The 18,988-nt window shown below is 42.6% G+C and overlaps 1 protein-coding gene across 1 annotated transcript in view; it reads right to left on the bottom strand.

The window, feature by feature from the left end:
- The window catches only part of TREH (trehalase), a 77,033-nt gene that overhangs the window by 17,517 nt on the left and 40,528 nt on the right, over window positions 1–18,988 (bottom strand). The window contains exons 4-13 of the mRNA XM_077250466.1: window positions 17,684–17,784; window positions 13,105–13,243; window positions 8,200–8,287; window positions 8,005–8,105; window positions 6,900–6,992; window positions 6,150–6,266; window positions 5,954–6,076; window positions 5,215–5,264; window positions 4,947–5,135; window positions 4,090–4,307 (exon numbers count right to left, since the gene is read on the bottom strand). Of these exons, the coding sequence (XP_077106581.1) occupies window positions 4,090–4,307; window positions 4,947–5,135; window positions 5,215–5,264; window positions 5,954–6,076; window positions 6,150–6,266; window positions 6,900–6,992; window positions 8,005–8,105; window positions 8,200–8,287; window positions 13,105–13,243; window positions 17,684–17,784 (1,219 nt within the window). The remainder of the gene's footprint in view (window positions 1–4,089; window positions 4,308–4,946; window positions 5,136–5,214; window positions 5,265–5,953; window positions 6,077–6,149; window positions 6,267–6,899; window positions 6,993–8,004; window positions 8,106–8,199; window positions 8,288–13,104; window positions 13,244–17,683; window positions 17,785–18,988) is intronic.

Below are 18,988 nucleotides of genomic sequence, written 5' to 3'. Positions count from 1 at the left end.
GTTGCCTGGTTCCAACCCAGTCAGCGTTCTCTCTAACTTCCTGCCTAACCCCCAGTTTTACCAGACTGTGAGGAGTGGCCTAATGAATAGTACCCTTAGCTCCCCCTGGAGGCCAGACTGTGAAATGTATTGGTGTCTGTGATACCTGGTCAGATGAACTCCTTCAGTGCCATCAGACGTACCATAGCCCCCCTTAGCGGCGGAGCCACAGTACTGCAACGACCAGGACTCTGGGGCGCTGCACACAGCTCAATGAAAAGGGGCCACACCCTATTTATACTGAATACAAAAATACTGAAGAAAAACAGAAAACAGACGGATTATGACTTGAAAACATGCATGATGTAAAAGCATGTTCTCACTGGCCATGGGAACAAACAAAGTGTGAACATTTTTTTATATCATGCATGTTTTCAAGTCATACTATGGCTCAGTTTTCTTTTTTTTGTTACATTTAGTTAATAAAACTTCACAAAGTTTCAGGCTGTAATCTTTACTCTTCCCTTCATTTTCATATGTAGCTTGTAGCCTGATGCAAGTTTCTGATTTTTCTGTTGTCTGAGTGTCCTTTGCAGTAATATAGGCTGGATCTGAGGTCTGGGTAATGTGGTCTTCATTAGCTTCTATCTTTCACTTTGATTTCTCTGCCCCTCATAAGACTTTAGATGTTTTCTCCTCTGCCCCCATAAGACTTTAGATGCTTTCTCCTCTGCTCCCCATAAGACTTTAGATGCTTTCTCCTCTGCCCCTCCATAAGACTTTAGATGCTTTCTCCTCTGCCCCCATAAGACTTTAGATGCTTTCTCCTCTGCCCCTCCATAAGACTTTAGATGCTTTCTCCTCTGCCCCATAAGACTTTAGATGCTTTCTCCTCTGCTCCCCATAAGACTTTAGATGCTTTCTCCTCTGCCCCCATAAGACTTTAGATGCTTTCTCCTCTGCTCCCCATAAGACTTTAGATGCTTTCTCCTCTGCCTCCATAAGACTTTAGATGCTTTCTCCTCTGCTCCCCAGAAGACTTTATATGCTTTCTCCTCTGCCCCATAAGTCTTTAGATGCTTTCTACTCTGCTCCCCAGAAGACTTTAGATGCTTTCTCCTCCGCCCCATAAGTCTTTAGATGCTTTCTCCTCTTTTCCCCATAAGACTTTAGATGCTTTCTCCTCTGCCCCATAAGACTTTAGATGCTTTCTCCTCTGCCTCCATAAGACTTTAGATGCTTTCTCCTCTGCCCCCATAAGACTTTAGATGCTTTCTCCTCTGCCCCTCCATAAGACTTTAGATGCTTTCTCCTCTGCTCCCCATAAGACTTTAGATGCTTTCTCCTTTGCCTCCATAAGACTTTAGATGCTTTCTCCTCTGCTCCCCAGAAGACTTTAGATGCTTTCTCCTCTGCCCCATAAGTCTTTAGATGCTTTCTACTCTGCTCCCCAGAAGACTTTAGATGCTTTCTCCTCTGCTTCACATAAGACTTTAGATGCTTTCTCCTCTTCTCCCCATAAGACTTTAGATGCTTTCTCCTCTGCCCCATAAGACTTTAGATGCTTTCTCCTCTGCCCCCATAAGACTTTAGATGCTTTCTCCTCTGCCCCATAAGACTTTAGATGCTTTCTCCTCTGCCCCCATAAGACTTTAGATGCTTTCTCCTCTGCCCCTCCAAAAGACTTTAGATGCTTTCTCCTCTGCCCCCCATAAGACTTTAGATGCTTTCTCCTCTGCCCCCCATAAGACTTTAGATGCTTTCTCCTCTTTCCTCTTACCATCTAACGCTGAGAGAAGGGAGGGGGGAGCAGAGTGCCATCAGAAGCTGAAACATGTGCTCTGATAGATTAGTACCAGTTTTGCAAAACACTCATCTAGATAAATGACTTGTAGATACAATGCAGCAATAAACTGGTAGAAACATTTAAATGAAGAGTATTAGAAAGTTGCTTAACTCTGCATTCAATTCATTAACTCCATCTACTATATAATTGTCTAAGGGGTACTTCCGTCTTTCTGTCTGTCCTTCTTTCTGTCTTTCTGTCATGGATATTCATTGGTCGCGGCCTCTGTCTGTCATGGAATCCAAGTCGCTGATTGGTCTCGCCAGCTGCCTGTCATGGCTGCCGCGACCAATCAGCGACGGCCACAGTCCGATTAGTCCCTCTCTACTCCCCTGCAGTGAGTGCCCGGCGCCCGCTCCATACTCCCCGCAGTCACGGCTCACACAGGGTTAATGCCAGCGGTAACGGACCGCGTTATGCTGTGGGTAACTCACTCCGTTACCGCCGCTATTAACCCTGTGGCACCAAGTTTTTACTATTGAGGCTGCCTATGCATAGTAAAAACATGTAATGTTAAAAAAAATAAAAAAAATAAAAAATCATTATATACTCACCTACGCTGCCTTTCCCGCTCCTCGCGACGCTCCGGTGACCGGTCCATGCAAGCGGCACGTTCCGGTGGCAAGGATGGTCTGCGAGAAGGACCTGCCATGACGTCACGGTCATGTGACCGTGACGTCATCACAAGTCCTGTGCGAGAAGGACCTGCCGTGACGTCACGGTCATGTGACCGCGACACGGTCATGTGACCGCGACGTCATCACAGGTCCTGCATGCGGGAAGGAGGCGACAGAACTACAAGGGGGCCTCGCGGAAGGTGAGTATATATTTATTTTATTTTTTTTAACCTGTGATATACGTGGCTGGGCAATATACTACGTGGCTCTGTGCTGTATACTACGTGGCTGGGCAATATACTACGTGGCTCTGTGCTGTATACTACGTCACTGGGCAACATACTACGTGGCTCTGTGCTGTATACTACGTCGCTGTGCAATATACTACGTGGCTCGGTGCTGTATACTACGTCAATGGGCAATATACTACGTGGCTCTGTGCTGTATACTACGTCATTGGGCAATATACTACGTAACTGGGCAATATACTACGTGGCTGGGCAATATACTACGTGGCTCTGTGCTGTATACTACGTCACTGGGCAATATACTACATGGCTCTGTGCTGTATACTACGTCACTGGGCAATATACTACGTGGCTCTGCTGTATACTACGTCACTGGGCAATATACTACGTGGCTCTGTGCTGTATACTACTTCGCTGTGCAATATACTATGTGGCTCTGTGCTGTATACTACGTCACTGGGCAATATACTACGTGGCTCTGTGCTGTATACTACGTTGCTGTGCAATATACTATGTGGCTCTGTGCTGTATACTATATCACTGGGCAATATACTACGTGGCTCTGTGCTGTATACTACGTCACTGTGCAATATACTACATGGCTCTGCTGTATACTACGTCACTGGGCAATATACTACGTAACTGGGCAATATACTACGTGGCTGGGCAACATACTACATCACTGGGCAATATACTACGTGGCTGGGCAATATACTATATGGCTGGGCAATATACTACGTGGTTGGGCAATATACTACGCGGACATGCATATTCTAGAATACCCGATGCATTAGAATCGGGCCACCATCTAGTGGATTACAATGGTACTTGTTCTGCACTACACGATTGATGGATGTCTGTATTGAGGCCGAGTCAGTCACAGATCTTATCTACAACAGCAGTGACACAACAGCGGTGCTCCTCCTATTCAAACCCTTTCAATTACACAAGTCACAATGGAATTCACAAAATGTAGTATACCCATGAGTAATCACATATATCCCCCAAAGTATAAGCTAAAAGAAGTGATTTTCCCCTGTAGGCAATCAGTTTTTCTGGATGAAAATTGGACAATTTTTCTTATAGACCGTGAGGGGAAAAAGCAGAATGCACTAGTCTCTGTTTTTCAGATGAGACTTGGTAATTGAATTCAATGAGCGCATTAAAAAAAAAAAGAAGAGATACATTGCTGACTCCGTAGATTAAAAAGGGAGGATTTTTAGACTCTCGTTTGAACTTGAGATCCTTAATTAAGGTCATCTCTGACTATGGTCAAAGAAAACGATAATAAGACATCCGCCAACATAAGGTTGTCTACAGTTCCTGAGATTTCTCACTGACCTTATATAGGGTTTGTTATAAAGTATGACGCATCAATATTAGAAGTAAATGGACAAACCTCCAAATAGGAGACCGCTTTATCTACGACTGTGGTGTCGGTATAACATGAAGCCCAAAGTGGAGCCAAGTTGCTTGGGTAGAAGTGTTGATTTCTACGAGCGTCTTTTATATAATAGTCCAGCCAGATCCCCAGACCCTCGTCCCACAGAACAGCCTGGACGGCCTCAATTCGCTGATCCAAAGCAGATGAAAATTTAGATGCCTTATCAGCCATACCTACAGCAAGAAACAGAAAATAAATCATGCAGTTAGACAAGATGCAGACATGTTCGGTATGTAAGGATATCACAAAACTCGGCATTCATGTAGAGAGAACCATCCAGTGGAGCATTATTCAAGTCAAAAGGAATCTGGGCCTAGAAAAATCTAAATCTCACTTAAATTAAAACAAATGTGTGTGTATATCTCAAAGCCCAGTTTTAACGGTGGACTACGGGATTGACAAAAAAAAGTCAGTGTCTCCATCTGACACGAGCTGTTGTGGTGGTGCCATGCATGACACCGCTCCATTCAAATGGGACATAGGACATGCGTGGAGACCAGCAGTAAAATATTTATCAGCTGTGGATTGGTGATGAATATTCTTATTAGGCCAGTTCCCTGTAGGGAAGATACATTACAATGTCAATGCATTTGACATCTACTTGTATGATGTGGAGCTTCAGGTCCTAGTTTGTGGTTCACTCTACTCCATATTTTTCAACTTTGATCATTAGGTCTTCTGCGAAACAGTGCTGCCATTATCTTTCATGAACACAGGCGTACATAGTGATTCCAAAAACACCCTCTGCCCCTAGTTCATTTTACATTGATATCAGTTCAGGTTATGGCTCTTTAGTTTTGGAGGTTTCTCACCCAGATCAGTGTAGAATTTAGCCAATGTTCTCTCAACCCGACACAAGATGGCATTAAGGTCGACAGGGATGACTTCATTGGTTTTTGTGTCCAGCAGACTGTTGGTAGAACCATAGAACCAACGTGACGAGAAATCCCAACCGGACTCAGCCGCTGCCTTCAGCTCGGAATATAAAAGCTGTTTTGCATCTGAAGAAAGAGCAATACGTTGGTGACAATACATGACACAAGCGTGATTTAATAGAAGGCAATCTAAAGAGTGTCATACCTGCTGCGAGACCGTCAGCCAACTCATAATCCTTAGAATACGACTCAGGTCTACAAAAAAAAAATATGTTTTTATAAATGTGTTAGCTTCATTTAATGTTAGCTCAGACAAGTTTCATAGATTAATTGTTAGCATGTCTCTTAACGAGTCATTATCTCAGATATGATGGCCATTATTATGCTGCGTGAAGTGCTCCACCTCACCCGAGACTTCGTATGTGGTGCTCCAATCCCTACATCAATCTCTAATAAAAGGAATCATTTTATCCATATATATAGGGTTTTGAGTAAGTTTAGGGCCCTGAATGAGGGAGACCACTCTATTAATAGAGGTTGCCCACAGGATATGGGAAGTCTGAACTTTGGGGCCCAAACGATCACGAGAATGGAAGTCCTGTGTAACTAGAGTAGCAATGTGTATGTGTGACCACTGCACCCTTCAGTATTTAAGAGAGCGATGATCACATAAATGCACTTCCACACCTGAAGTCAATGCAGTGGTGGCAATGAATGCACACTACCTCCACATTCACACCAAACTTTGCACCCTCCCATTTCAGGATCTCTGGGGGGTCTAACCATTCATAATCCCACCGATCACCTATGCCTCTGAGAAGGTGACAAATGTTCATGGCATAACCCCGCAGAGTTCCATAAGGGAAAAGGGATCCCAACCACTCTTGTGATCACACGTAATCCATGATTTTGTTCTCCATATGCCGGCTCTTGGATCACCGTACCTTGGACCTCCTGCCGGCACATAATAGCGATTTAGTGTATAGTGCTTCCCATTCAGCGCCACAGAAATACTCCGATTTGTCATCCAAAAATTATACTCTTTTTCCAAAATGTTGATGTTATTCCTTAGAGAGAAGAAAAGTGTTATGTTATTAGTGTTTGTAATCAGACTAGACGGCAGGTACGTGATGTCAATACCTGAGAAAGGTCTCGTCATTGCGAGTCGCCATATAGCTCTCCATCATCAGGGTTAGGAATGGTGGCTGGCTCCTATTCAGATAATAAACCCTGCCTCCATTGGGGATAAATCCATAACTGTTTGATCAATAAGTAATAGAACATTTCTTAATTAGTTTTTCATTTTTCCATTTTTATTATAAACTACCAGTATACATGTGGAAATGCCGCTGTTCTCCCGAATAGGACTTTTTTTTTTACAGCATCTCTCCATTCCTGACATATAGCCCATCTTCGCTGTATATAAATCTAGTATTTTTAGCCAAGTGGGCATGGACCTCATGAAGCCTCCCACAAAGCATGTGTGTGACCACGCCCACTTGGATAACATGAGATATACATACAAGGAACAAAAGGTCATATTTCAGGATTGGAGAGGTGCAGGAGTAAAAAAAAGAAAATCCAAATTCAGAAGAACAGCGGCATTTACACCAGGTAAAAAAAATTACAGGCTTAGGAGCTTTCAGCATATTATTTTTTCATTGGACATTCATGGTATGCGGTAAAACTCCTCCCCTGCGGAGCCATAATATAATTTACTCATATGCAGGTTTTTCGGAGTTCTTCATCAGAAAAATGAAGCATCAACCCATCTAAAGATATACATTTCTTCAGCAGAAAATGGTAATTCTTTCAATATGAAAATTCAAACTTTGTTGTCGTTTGTTAAATTAAATAAAATTTTGATCTTCTTCCTCTTTGGTCCATCACCTGTCCACCATGTACAAGAAGTTTTCTATCATCCCTCTGGCCGTGTCGTACATCTCTGACAAAAGAAGTCCATTGATCACCCAGTAGGAATCCCTAAGGAACAATTTATAAAAAATAAATTAAAAAACCATGCAAAACCAGGAATTGTACGCCAATCTGACTATGTGACAGTATCTCACAAGTAAGGAGACACCCATATACAATGAAAATGGTTCAGCAGAAGGAGAATCAGTTCTAGACACAAGCTGTGGGGGAATCAGGAAACCTGTTAGGTCAGGTCACCTTCGTTGCAGCCATCTTGAATGCCGCCATCTTGGATTAAACTTGAATTTTTTAAATGGGAACTTAAATGTGCGATATATCAAACCCGTAGTGAATTTTACAAAAAAAAAATAAAAATAGTGAGCTTCATGGTAACTTCACCCTATTTCTTTTCATGTTACAACAGTGATTTTTCTTCTATTCGCGTGCTGTGAAGGATGGCGGTATACCAAGCAGAATGTGTTGGGATCACGGTCTGTCAAACCATTTTTGGCTTTTGTGTGTGCTTCCTTTCTTTTGAGACACCCTGTATATTACTTTATTTCCAATCCATCACTTACAAGTGAATTACTCATGGGCAAAGGTACACTTGGAAATCTGTAGAAAGTCATTTTCAGTGTAAAGATGGCTTGTCCGGTGCAAAAACCATCTTAAAGGGAATTTGTCACCAGTTATTTACTACCCTATCTGAGAGCAGTATGATGTAGAGGCAGAGATATTGATTCCAATGATGTGTCACTTACTGGGCTGCTTGTCGCAGTTTTCATAAAATCACTGTGTAACCCCGCCCACACCACTGATTGGCAGCTTCCTGTGTACACTGTGCATAGGCAGGAAACTGCCAATCGCTGGTGGGGGTTGGGTTATACAGAGCTCATGAGTATGGAGGACTACGTGGCAGCATGCTTACTAGTCCTCTAGGTATACTCTTAGTAGAAGATTAAGTGATACTTCACTGGAATAAGAATCTCTGCCCCTACATTGTGCTGCTTAGGTGCAAACAACCTGGTGACAGATTCCCTTTAAACCTATAATTTAGAACTTCCCCAGATTTTTCACCCACCAGTAGTAAAATTCTATGAATCGACCTCCTGGTACTATAACTGGGTTTGGGACATAGATTTGTGAGTGACGATCTGGTTGATTCTTAACATTTTGACTTATCTGAAAGATAAATGTGGAAGACTCAGTTATGATATGCACTTACAGTCATTATGATTACAGATAATAAATAGTCATTCTCATTTTCTTTGCTTACCTTTCTCCCCAAAGACTTCCAGAGATCATGAAGGTCAGCAGCCCAAGAACGCAATTCTGAATCAGTGATATGATTCAAGAATTGAGGACTGTCAGGAAAAGAAAATTGAAAAGTTACGGTAATAATTAAAATTTGACACTGTAGAACATACTGTTCTGGCAAAAATTAAGAGACCACTGCAAAATGTTCAGTTTGTCTGATTTTTCTCTTTATAGCTATATTTTTGAGTAAAATGTAAATTGTTCTTTTAGTCTATAAACTTCTGACAACATGTCTCCAAAGTTCCAAGCAATAAATTTTGTTTTTTTGTTTTTTTGAAAAGGAGAAAAGGTAAAAATAAAAAAAAAAAACAAGGGCTTTCAGACCTCAAATAATGCAAAGAAAACAAGTTTATAATCATTTAGAAACAACAATACTAATGTTTCATCTTAAAGAGTTCAGAAATCAATAATTTGTGGAATAACCATTATTTTTAATCACAGCTTTCATGCGTCTTGGCATGCTTTCCACCAGTCTTTCACACTGTTTCTGGAGGAAAAATGTAAGCAGTCCTTCTTTGTTTGATGGCTTGTGACTATCCATCATCCTCTTTATTACATTCCAGAGGTTTTCAATGGGGTTCAGGTCTGGAGATTGGGCCTGACCATGACAGGGTTTTGATGTGGTGGTCTCTTAGGCTGTGTGCACACGTTGCAGATTTTTCGCTATAAAAACGCGAAAAAAACGCATACATTATGCACCCATCATTTAGAATGCATTCCACAATTTTTGTGCATATGATGCGTTTTTTTCCGCGTAAAAAACACATCGCGGTAAAAAACGTAGCATGTTCATTAATTTTGCGGATTTCCCACTATATTATTGCATTGGGAACCTACGGAAAAATCCGCAAAAAAACACACCAAAAACGCGGTAAAAAACACGAGAAAAACACATGCGGATTTCTTGCAGAAAATTTCCTGTTTTGCTCAGGAAATTTCTGCAAGAAATCCTGAACGTGTGCACATAGCCTTAATGAAGAAATATGATGTCATTGGAATCACTGAAACTTGGTGGGACGATACACATGATTGGAATACAAGGTTAGAAGGATACAACTTATTTGCAAGAAACAGACTTGATAAAGGAGGAGGAGGTGTCGCATTATATGTTAGAAAAGCATATATCTGCACAGAGATTGAAGCTTCAGAGACTGGGAGTTCTGTGGAAACTGTTTGGGTAAGAATACAAGGAGAGAACAAAGGAAAGGACACCATTGTCGGCATTCACTACAGGCCGACTGTGCAAACTGAATATATGGATGAACTCTTTATGCATCAAATAGCCAAGATCTCCAAAAAATATGACATAGTCGTTATGGGAGATTTCAACTATCCAGACATATGTTGGGATTCTCTCTCAAGTAAAACTAACAGGTCAAACAAATTCTTATCCTCTCTTGCTGACAACTTTATCTTCCAAAAGGCAGGGGAGAAAACAAGGAGATCTAATCCTTATGAACAGGGAGGAAATGGTTGACGAGGTAAGAGTTGCTGGGACCCTAGGAGGTAGCGACCATGCTATTTTAGAATTTTGGATAACTAGAGGAGGAAGACCTGTGAAGACTCAAACTTCAAGGTTAGATTTCAGAAAGGCAGATTTTAAGGGACTCAGAAAGAGAATCAGAGGGATCTAATGGCTGGATATCCTTAAGGACAAAAATGTCCAGGAAGGTTGGGAAATCTTGAAAAATGAGAATCTCAAAGCACAATCGTTAACAATTCCAAAAAAAGGGAAGAATACAAAGCATTTAAGGAAACCAGGATGGATGAACACACAACTTAAACACTTGCTAAAAAGGAAGAAAGAAATGTTAATCAAATGGAAAGCGGGATGCATATCTAAAGAAGAATATAATGCTGTCTGCAGAACCTGCAGGGCACGAATCAGATTATCTAAAGCTGACAATGAATTAAGGCTTGCAAGAGATGTCAAAAGCAATAAAAAAGGATTTGGGGGATATGTCAAAAGTAAAAGAAAAGTCAAAGATGCTATAGGATTTTTACAGGATGAAAATTATGAAATGGTAAGAAAGGATGTTGAGAAGGCCGAACTTTTAAATTCCTATTTTGCATCTGTTTTCTCTAAGAAAGGAAATGTAACATCAACTGATCTTCACTGTCCTATTAAAGGAGTAGAAGAATCCAGGATATCTATAAACAGAAATATAGTGAGGAAACACTTAGCTAACATAAATTAATTGAAGTCTCCAGGTCCAGATGAATTACACCCCAGAGTACTGAAGGAGATAGCAGAAGAAATTTTTGAACCACTCTCCGTAATCTTTGAAAATTCTTGGAGAACAAGAGAAGTCCCAGAAGAGTGGAGAAGAGAAAATGTCGTTCCTATCTTCAAAAAGGGGAAGCAGGTGGACCCAGGGAACTATAGGCCCGTGAGTCTGACTTCCATACCAGGAAAGATCTTTGAACAAATTATTAAACAACATGTCTGTAAGTACCTGGATAAGAATGGTGATTAACCAGAGTTAGCATGGCTTTGTAACTAATAAGTCAAGTTAATCACTGACTGGGTGGATCAGGGAAATGCTGTAGATATAGTATATCTTGACTTCAGCAAAGCATTTGACAAAGTATCTCACACAATCCTTATTGAAAAAATAACTAAGTATGAAATGGACAAGGCAACTGTTAGGTGGATTCATAACTGGCTTAGTGATCGGACCCAAAGAGTGGTCGTAAATGGCTGCACATCCAGTTGGAAGAATGTCTCAAGTGGGGTACCACAGGGCTCTGTCCTGTGCCCTGTATTGTTCAACATTTTTATCAATGATTTAAATGAAGAATTTGAGGGTACCCTAATTAAATTTGCTGATGACACAAAGCTAGGAGGGATAGCTAATACTACAGAAGAGAGAGGATTCAAAACGATATAAATAAACTGGAGCAGTGGGCAGCAACGAACAGGATGGTTTTTAACAAGGAAAAATGCAAAGTACTAAATCTGGGCAATGAAAATGAAAAAAGCATTCACAGAATGGGAGGAATAAGGCTAAGCAACAGCACATGTGAAAAAGATTTTGGTATACTACAGTAATAGATCACAGACTGAACATGAGTCAACAGTGTGATGCAGCAGCAAAAAAGGCAAATGCAATTCTGAGATGTATTAACAGAAGCATACAGTCTAGATCATGCAAAGTCATTATTGCCCTCTACTCCTCTTTGGTCAGACCTCATCTGGAATACTGTGTCCAGTTTTGGGCATCATATTTTAAAAAAGACATCAACAAACTGGAGCAAGTTCAGAGGAGAGCGACCAGAATGCTGACCGGTCTGCAAACCATGTCCTAAGAGGAGCGGTTACAGTATTTGTGAATGTTTAGCTTGCAAAAAAGAAGACTGAGAGGAGACTTAATAGCTGTCTACAAATATCTCAAGGGCTGTCACATTGTAGAAGGATCATCTTTATTTTCATTTGCACAAGGAAAGACTAGAAGCAATGGGATGAAACTGAATGGGAGGAGACACAGATTAGATATTAGAAAAAACTTTTTGACAGTTAGGGTGATCAATGAGTGGAACAGGCTGCCACGAGAGGTGGCGAGTTCTCCTTCTATGGAAGTTTTCAAACAGAGGCTGGACAGACATCTGTCTGGGATGATTTAGTGAATCCTGCTTTGAGCGGGGGTTGGACCAGATGACCCAGGAGGTCCCTTTCAGCTCTATCATTCTATGATTCTATGATCATTTTTGTCAGAGCTGTATGTCAACCAAACCTCTGAGAGCAATCTCAGGGTATAACAAATGAAGAAATTATCCCCATGTGGAGTAAAAAAATGTTTTTATTGAGAATAATCTCAAGAACATAATTAAATAAATAATGTAACAAAAAAAAAGGGATAAAAAAGTCAAGAAAAATGGTGACAGCAATAATAGGTAGAGATGAGCAAATTTGCTCAGGTTCCCTCTTATTCGGCAAGCTGAAGAGGGAACCCAACTTCCTGGATCGCGCTGGCCCATCAGCTGATCGGCGCCGCAGTTGCATGAGTCGCAGCTGTGTGACAGTCACGATACATGCATGGAGAGCTTAGAGAACATTTTGCAGTGGTCTCTTAATTTTTGCCAGAACTATATATATTAATTTTCCTATGTATAAGTCAATAGGGCAAGGTGAAACTAGTTCCGATAAATAGTACCAGTGCATAAGTCTGTACCGAGAACCACAGCAAATGCAAAGTAACATATTGAACTGCTGACTAGATACATCTTTCCTGGGCCCCAATGCACGTTTCGCTCTGCTTCCTCAGTAGTATGGTAGATCGGAGAGAGCAGCAGTAAGGCAAGGACCAAACACGGCTTCCTGTAACCTTTTAACATCATTTTAAAATAAAGTGGTTGCCTATTTAGCACAATATCACATGGGATCCAAAAGTGCAGTACTAATAAAGACTCGGTAGCTCACCAAGCTGGATATTCAACCATTGGAGTAACGGGAAATCTCGCATGGATCAGGTCGGAGCAGACAAAACTTCAGGAACCAGCAAGTTAGAAAAAGATCTAGTGTATGAAGTCCCAGGTAAGTAAGTATGAATGAAACATCTCCAGGGTATTCAATCTGGCACATAAATAAATAGGTACAGGTAGCGTAACGGACCTACGCATTTTGACTAGACGCATAACCATGAGTAAAGCAGCTAGCCGAAACGCATAGGTCTGTTAAACTACCTGTACCTATTTATTTACGTGTCAGGTCAGATACCCTGGAGATTTTAAACAATTTCATCAAATGTTAAGTTTCATTCATACTTATCTAGGACTTCGTACCCGCTAGATCTTGCTGGTTCCATAAGTACAGCGACCATTTAAGTTTGGTAAAAGAGAATTGCAGAAATCTTTGAGTATATACCTCTTGTGCCAGTCCGGAGGGTTCCACTCTTCAAACTCTGTTCCAGGAGGAGCAAAAGACGTGTTCACAAACTCGATCAGCTCAGCCCGATCAATTGTATGGTTTTTCAACAAATTCTGAAACTTGCTTATTATTTCAGCTGGAATGATAGGTGTGATATTAGCGCAGTAGTGCGGGTTCTTCACTGCATGCAGTACGGTATGTTATCTGCATGATCAGCTGCTTATTTAGGCCACAATCAGGGTTATGTATATGACACTGCTATGGCAAGCTCTGCATTTAATACAGCACCCGCAGTAGTCTACGGAGCCATACCGTACATCCTCATGCCTCGGATTTTATTTTCCAAGACCTAGAATTGAAGTTTTATATCTAAGAAAAACTCCCATCCTTGTTCTAGAAATGTATCAAGTACAAAACTAAATACTTATACCAGAAACTCCTCAATGGGCAAAGGTTGCTGATGTGATCTTGCCCCCAGACCTTTGTCCAGTAGCGCCTGACATGTCATGGACTTCTGCGTTATCACATCAGGCTGTTTTCACATGTAATCTTACTCCGCTACAATAAGATATCGCAATCCATTACTATGGGGACATGTTGAGTATTTGCTGCAAATATTTCTGCCGCAAATACCAGAGTATCGGCAAGAAAAACACTGCGTAAAATACCTATATACGGCATTTTATACAAATTTGGTGTGTTTTATGTTCGGCTTTCCCCCCTCCATTTACTTGAATAGGTGGAAAACGCTGCAAAAACGCAGAATTGACAGGCTTCAGAATTGGAGTTTCAAATCCGCGCGGTAAAAATAAGCAGCGTGTGTTAGATATCAGAAATCTCATTCATGTTGCTGTTTCTATAAAACGCTGCGTTTTTTTCCTTGGTGAAAATGTGCAAAGTATGTACAAGACCTTGGAATAATAGAGATAGACATGTTTTGTTTTAGAATAATGAAAACATAAGGCCGCCATACACACTGCATTAAAGCAACCTGAACCCGCTGATTTCGGTGGGATTGACCCTCTATCTAATACCTCCTGACTTTTCCTTTAAGGGGGCAATCAGACACCTGTATAACACAGACGACGATCTCACAGCTTGGACTGGCTGGCGGCATTTATTTCTATGCAGCTGTCATGCTTTGTCAGGACAGCCGCCGGCCAGTCCAGGCATTGCGATGAGATCGTCGTCCATGTTATATGGCTGTCTGCGCCCTAAATATGATATTGGGGGAATTTCAACATCAGATCCTTTTGTTCGGCACTGTGGTAAGCCTCGCTCGTAGAACACAGGAGCGTTCTGCCAAGAAGACTATTCCTGCGTATCAAAGAGACGGTAGAGATAGGTGTCGGCCATCTGTTCACTTTTAAAAATAGGACTCATTGCAATGTAAGGGCATATACTGTATCAAGACAGGAGAACTGAAAAACAGAAAGGGCGGCATAGTGAGGGACTCACTGAAACCAGCGGGTGCGCAGGGGAGCGTGCGATGCAGTACAGACATCCGGGTGTCGGCCGATATCCAGAGAGGCGCACGCCGGGTAAAGCATTGCAGCCCTTCAGGTCACAGCGGCTGCTTAAAGAGACCCTCACGGAGAGGAATCCTGCGGAGGAGAGCTCTACTCTCTTACTCCACAGATATATGGACTGGGGGCTCAGCGGGCAAAACCAGAGACCGCCCGCTGCCTCCAGAAGGAGAACCGTGTTCTGGGCGAGGACGCCAGCAGGCACCACACTGACCGCCGCCAGAATCCTGCCACCACGGGACCTTCAGCCAGTAACAGGCTGCAGAGTCACGATAAGGCTACTTTCACACTTCCATCTTTTTAGATCCGTCACAATGCGTCGTTTTGTGAAAAAAAACGCATCCTGCAAATGTGCCCGCAGGATGCGTTTTTTTCCCCATAGACTTGTATTGCCGATGGATCGCGACATATGGCCATACGTGAAGTCCGTCGTGCACTGGATGCGTCGGTATTTAGCGGACCGTCGTCACGAAAAAACGTTCAAGAGAACGTTTTTTCGTACGTCGCATCCTGCACTTAGGAGCACACATGCCCGGGCGGAGATCTCTAGCTCCTCCCCGGGACTTTAGAATGGGCGTTGAAAAACTGCATCCACTGCCCACGTTGTGCCGAATTTTAGCAACATCCGTCGGTACGTCGCGCCGACGCTTAGCGATGGCCGCGTACCGACGGAAATGTGAAAGAAGGCTAAGTGAACAGAGTTCCCTACTGTTGACTTATTCAATATAGTTAACCCCTGCTCTGCAGCATTTGTGTAACTGCATCCCAGCACCTGCATATTACAATTTTTTCTCCAATTATACCAAGTAATGGTTTCCTATACACCAAACCTTACCATATAAAAAAAGACTACTGATCTATACGTGACATAGAAACTTGGGAGACTTAGTAATACATGACAATTGTTAGACACATTGTATATACTGTATATCATACTTTTCTGTGCAGTTTTTTTTTTTTTTAAAAAGGTACAGTGACACTTACCTGTGGGTTTGTAGCACCCTGTGGTATTTACTGAACATAGGAAGAAAACTCTGAAGTAGTACAATTACTGTCACCAGCTTTTGTTACCCCATTCGAGGGCAGCATGATGTAGGGACAGAGATCCTGATTCCAGAAATGTGTCACTTATTGGACTGTTTGCTGTAGTTTTCATAAAATCCCTGTTTTGTATCTAGCAGTTCTCTTGAATGCTGAGCTCTGTATAGCCACCGATTACACAGTGTAGAAACTAAAGGCCCCGTCTCACATAGCGAGATCGCTAGCGAGATCGCTGCTGAGTCACAAGTTTTGTGACGCAACAGCGACCTCAGTAGCGATCTCGCTATGTGTGACACGTACCAGCGACCCGGCCCCTGCTGTGAGATCGCTGGTCGTGTCGGAATGGCCTGGGCCGTTTTTTGGTCGTTGAGGTCCCGCTGACATCGCTGAATCGGTGTGTGTGACACCGATCCAGCGATGTCTTCACTGGTAACCAGGGTAAACATCGGGTTACTAAGCGCAGGGCCGCGCTTAGTAACCCGATGTTTACCCTGGTTACCAGCGTAAATGTAAAAAAAACCAAACAGTACATACTCACCATCTGATGTCCGTCAGGTCCCTTGCCGTCTGCTTCCCACACTGACTGAGCGCCGCAAAGTGAAAGTGAAAGTACAGCACAGCGGTGACGTCACCGCTGCGCTCTGCTCTCACTGTACGGCGGCACTCAGTCAGAGCGGGAAGCAGACGGCAAGGGACCTGACGGACATCAGATGGTGAGTATGTACTGTTTGGTTTTTTTGGTAACCAGGGTAAACATCGGGTTACTAAGCGCGGCCCTGCGCTTAGTAACCCGATGTTTACCCTGGTTACCCGGGTGCTGCAGGGGGACTTCGGCATCGTTGAAGACAGTTTCAACGATGCCGAAGTCGTTCCCCTGATCGTTGGTCGCTGGAGAGAGCTGTCTGTGTGACAGCTCCCCAGCGACCACACAACGACTTATCAACGATCACGGCCAGGTCATATCGCTGGTCGTGATCATTGGTAAATCGCTATGTGTGACGGGGCCTTAAGCTGACAATCAGTGTTGGGGGGTGGAGTTATACAGAGCTCATCAATATGGAGGACTACATAGCAATCCTCTAGTGATAATTGCCTGCTGTTAAGTGAGTGAAAACTTAATTGAATCAGCCCAGTAAGTGACACATCGCTATAATCAGGGTCTTTACACTATGCTGCTTTCTGATTTAGTGGAAAAAAACTGGTGATAGATTTCCTTTAAAGGGAATTTTTCAGCTCAAACTGACTGTATAAAATAATCACACATCCTTGTAGAGGATATCGCTGTTATAATAAATAGCACTTTTAGGGATTTAATTGTGCCTCTGTTTTACAGGAACTGAAGTTTCATCAAATATGCTAATTAGGATTCTTGGTGCACCCCGAGTGTGGCTAAGAGGCTTAGTCACTGTTCCACCCACTGGTGATGGACAGTGCCACCTGGAGCAAGCACTGTCTGCAGAGAAAGACCCCACCTTCTGGTGATGGACAGTGCCACCTGGAGCAAGCACTGTCTGCAGAGAAAGACCCCACCTTCTGGTGATGGACAGTGCCACCTGGAGCAAGCACTGTCTGCAGAGAAAGACCCCACCTTCTGGTGATTGACAGTGCCACCTGGAGCAAGCGCTGTCTGCAGAGAAAGACCCCACCTTCTGGTGATGGACGGTGCCACCTGGAGCAAGCGCTGTCTGCAGAGAAAGCTCAGGCTAGCCAGCCCTGTGACTCACCAGTGAGGGAGGCAGAACAGTAAGGTCAATGGACAGAACAGTGCTCTGAGCCTCTTGGTCACAACACCATGGTGCATCAAGCATCCCAATTATTATATTTGATCAAACTTCCAATTGTTGCAGAACAGAAGCAGCGATTAGATCACTAAAGGTGCTATATTTTTATAAGGACTGCGTCCCCCGCAAGGCTGTGTGCTTAGTTTATACTGACAGACTCTAGTAGGTGAATTGTTTGTACTGTATAACACATGAAGCTATTAATGTAGAATCCAAAATTAAACTGACCGGGTGCATACAGGAGGCCCATGTCTACAAAATGTTTATCATCGGTGAAAATCTTGGCAAGCTGGACATGATGGAGGACTTCCCCTGTACAATAGATGTTACTGAGAAAAGAAGGAGCAAAGAGAAATCATAAAGAATGTTAATGATCATAACTTCTATGGGAGGAGATATGGGAAAAAGCAGGGAGTATTGAAGTGAACCCGTCATGTCCAGAAACACTATTTAGGTGATGATATAGGGTTAATCTGCTGATATATAGCATTAAAATGCTGACTTACTGGAGCAGCGGCTACTGGGAAAAAATATTTTATATTCTCCCTGTATCTGCACATCTCAGCACTGACTGACTGGCAGCCTGCTCTGCACACACAAGCTGCACACACGCTACGGAGCTGGCTGTCAATCAAAGTGGGGAGTGTTCTCACTGTGAGCTGAGCAGTGACTGTAACCGCTCCTTGAACCTTCCCAATGACTGCAGGCAAGAGGCTGCAGGGATGATATAAGTTCATTTTCTTCCTGTAGCTGCTGTTCCAGTAAAGCAGACAGGAAGGATTTTAATGATATTTACCTGCAGCTTAACCCTATATCTGCAGGTAAGTATCTGGACATGACAGGTGGCCTTTAAAGTTGTTGTCAATACATCATTAATTTTTCATCTTAACACTGAATGGTATAGAATTGAATTGTCTGAACCCCGCAGATCACAAGATTGGGGGCCTGTTTTCTTGATTTAAATGAAGCAGCAGTTGCACATACAAGATGTTGTTCCATTTTAAGGTCTATATCCATCAACCTCATGAACTGTGAATGAAGCGGCACTGCTAAGTGTCTCTAACTAAACTGAGGAAACGAGACCCCGATTCTAGTGACCAATGGGATCACAGAGACACTTATCTGGTTATATGTGTCAATCTTAGGACAATCTAATTATGTAAGTCATCAGTAATCACATGTAAGAACTATGTAACTATGTAGCAAAAGAGATCAATAATGAGGGATTATTAAAGGTAATCTGTCACCAATTTTTTGCTACCTCATCAGAGAGCAGCCTGATGTAGGGATAGAGACCCTGATTCCAGTGATGTGTCACTTTGTTTACTGGGTGCAGTAGTCGTGATACATAGATTTTAGATGTAGCATAAAGCCGAGCTCAGAAAGCTAACCCTGCCCACACCCCTGATGAGCAGTTTTCTGTGTGGTTGGACCAGGAGACAGAAGAGCACCAGTTCGGGCAGTGATAATCTCTTGCTGATAAAACACTCATTGTATTGAAATAACAGCACACAGTACAATAAGTGACACATC

This window comes from Ranitomeya variabilis, chromosome 4, assembly GCF_051348905.1.
Source record: "Ranitomeya variabilis isolate aRanVar5 chromosome 4, aRanVar5.hap1, whole genome shotgun sequence".
In the NCBI taxonomy this organism is placed as follows: Eukaryota; Metazoa; Chordata; class Amphibia; order Anura; family Dendrobatidae; genus Ranitomeya; species Ranitomeya variabilis.
Note: the sequence above shows the minus strand (reverse complement) of the source record. Positions and strands in the feature narration are given on the sequence as shown.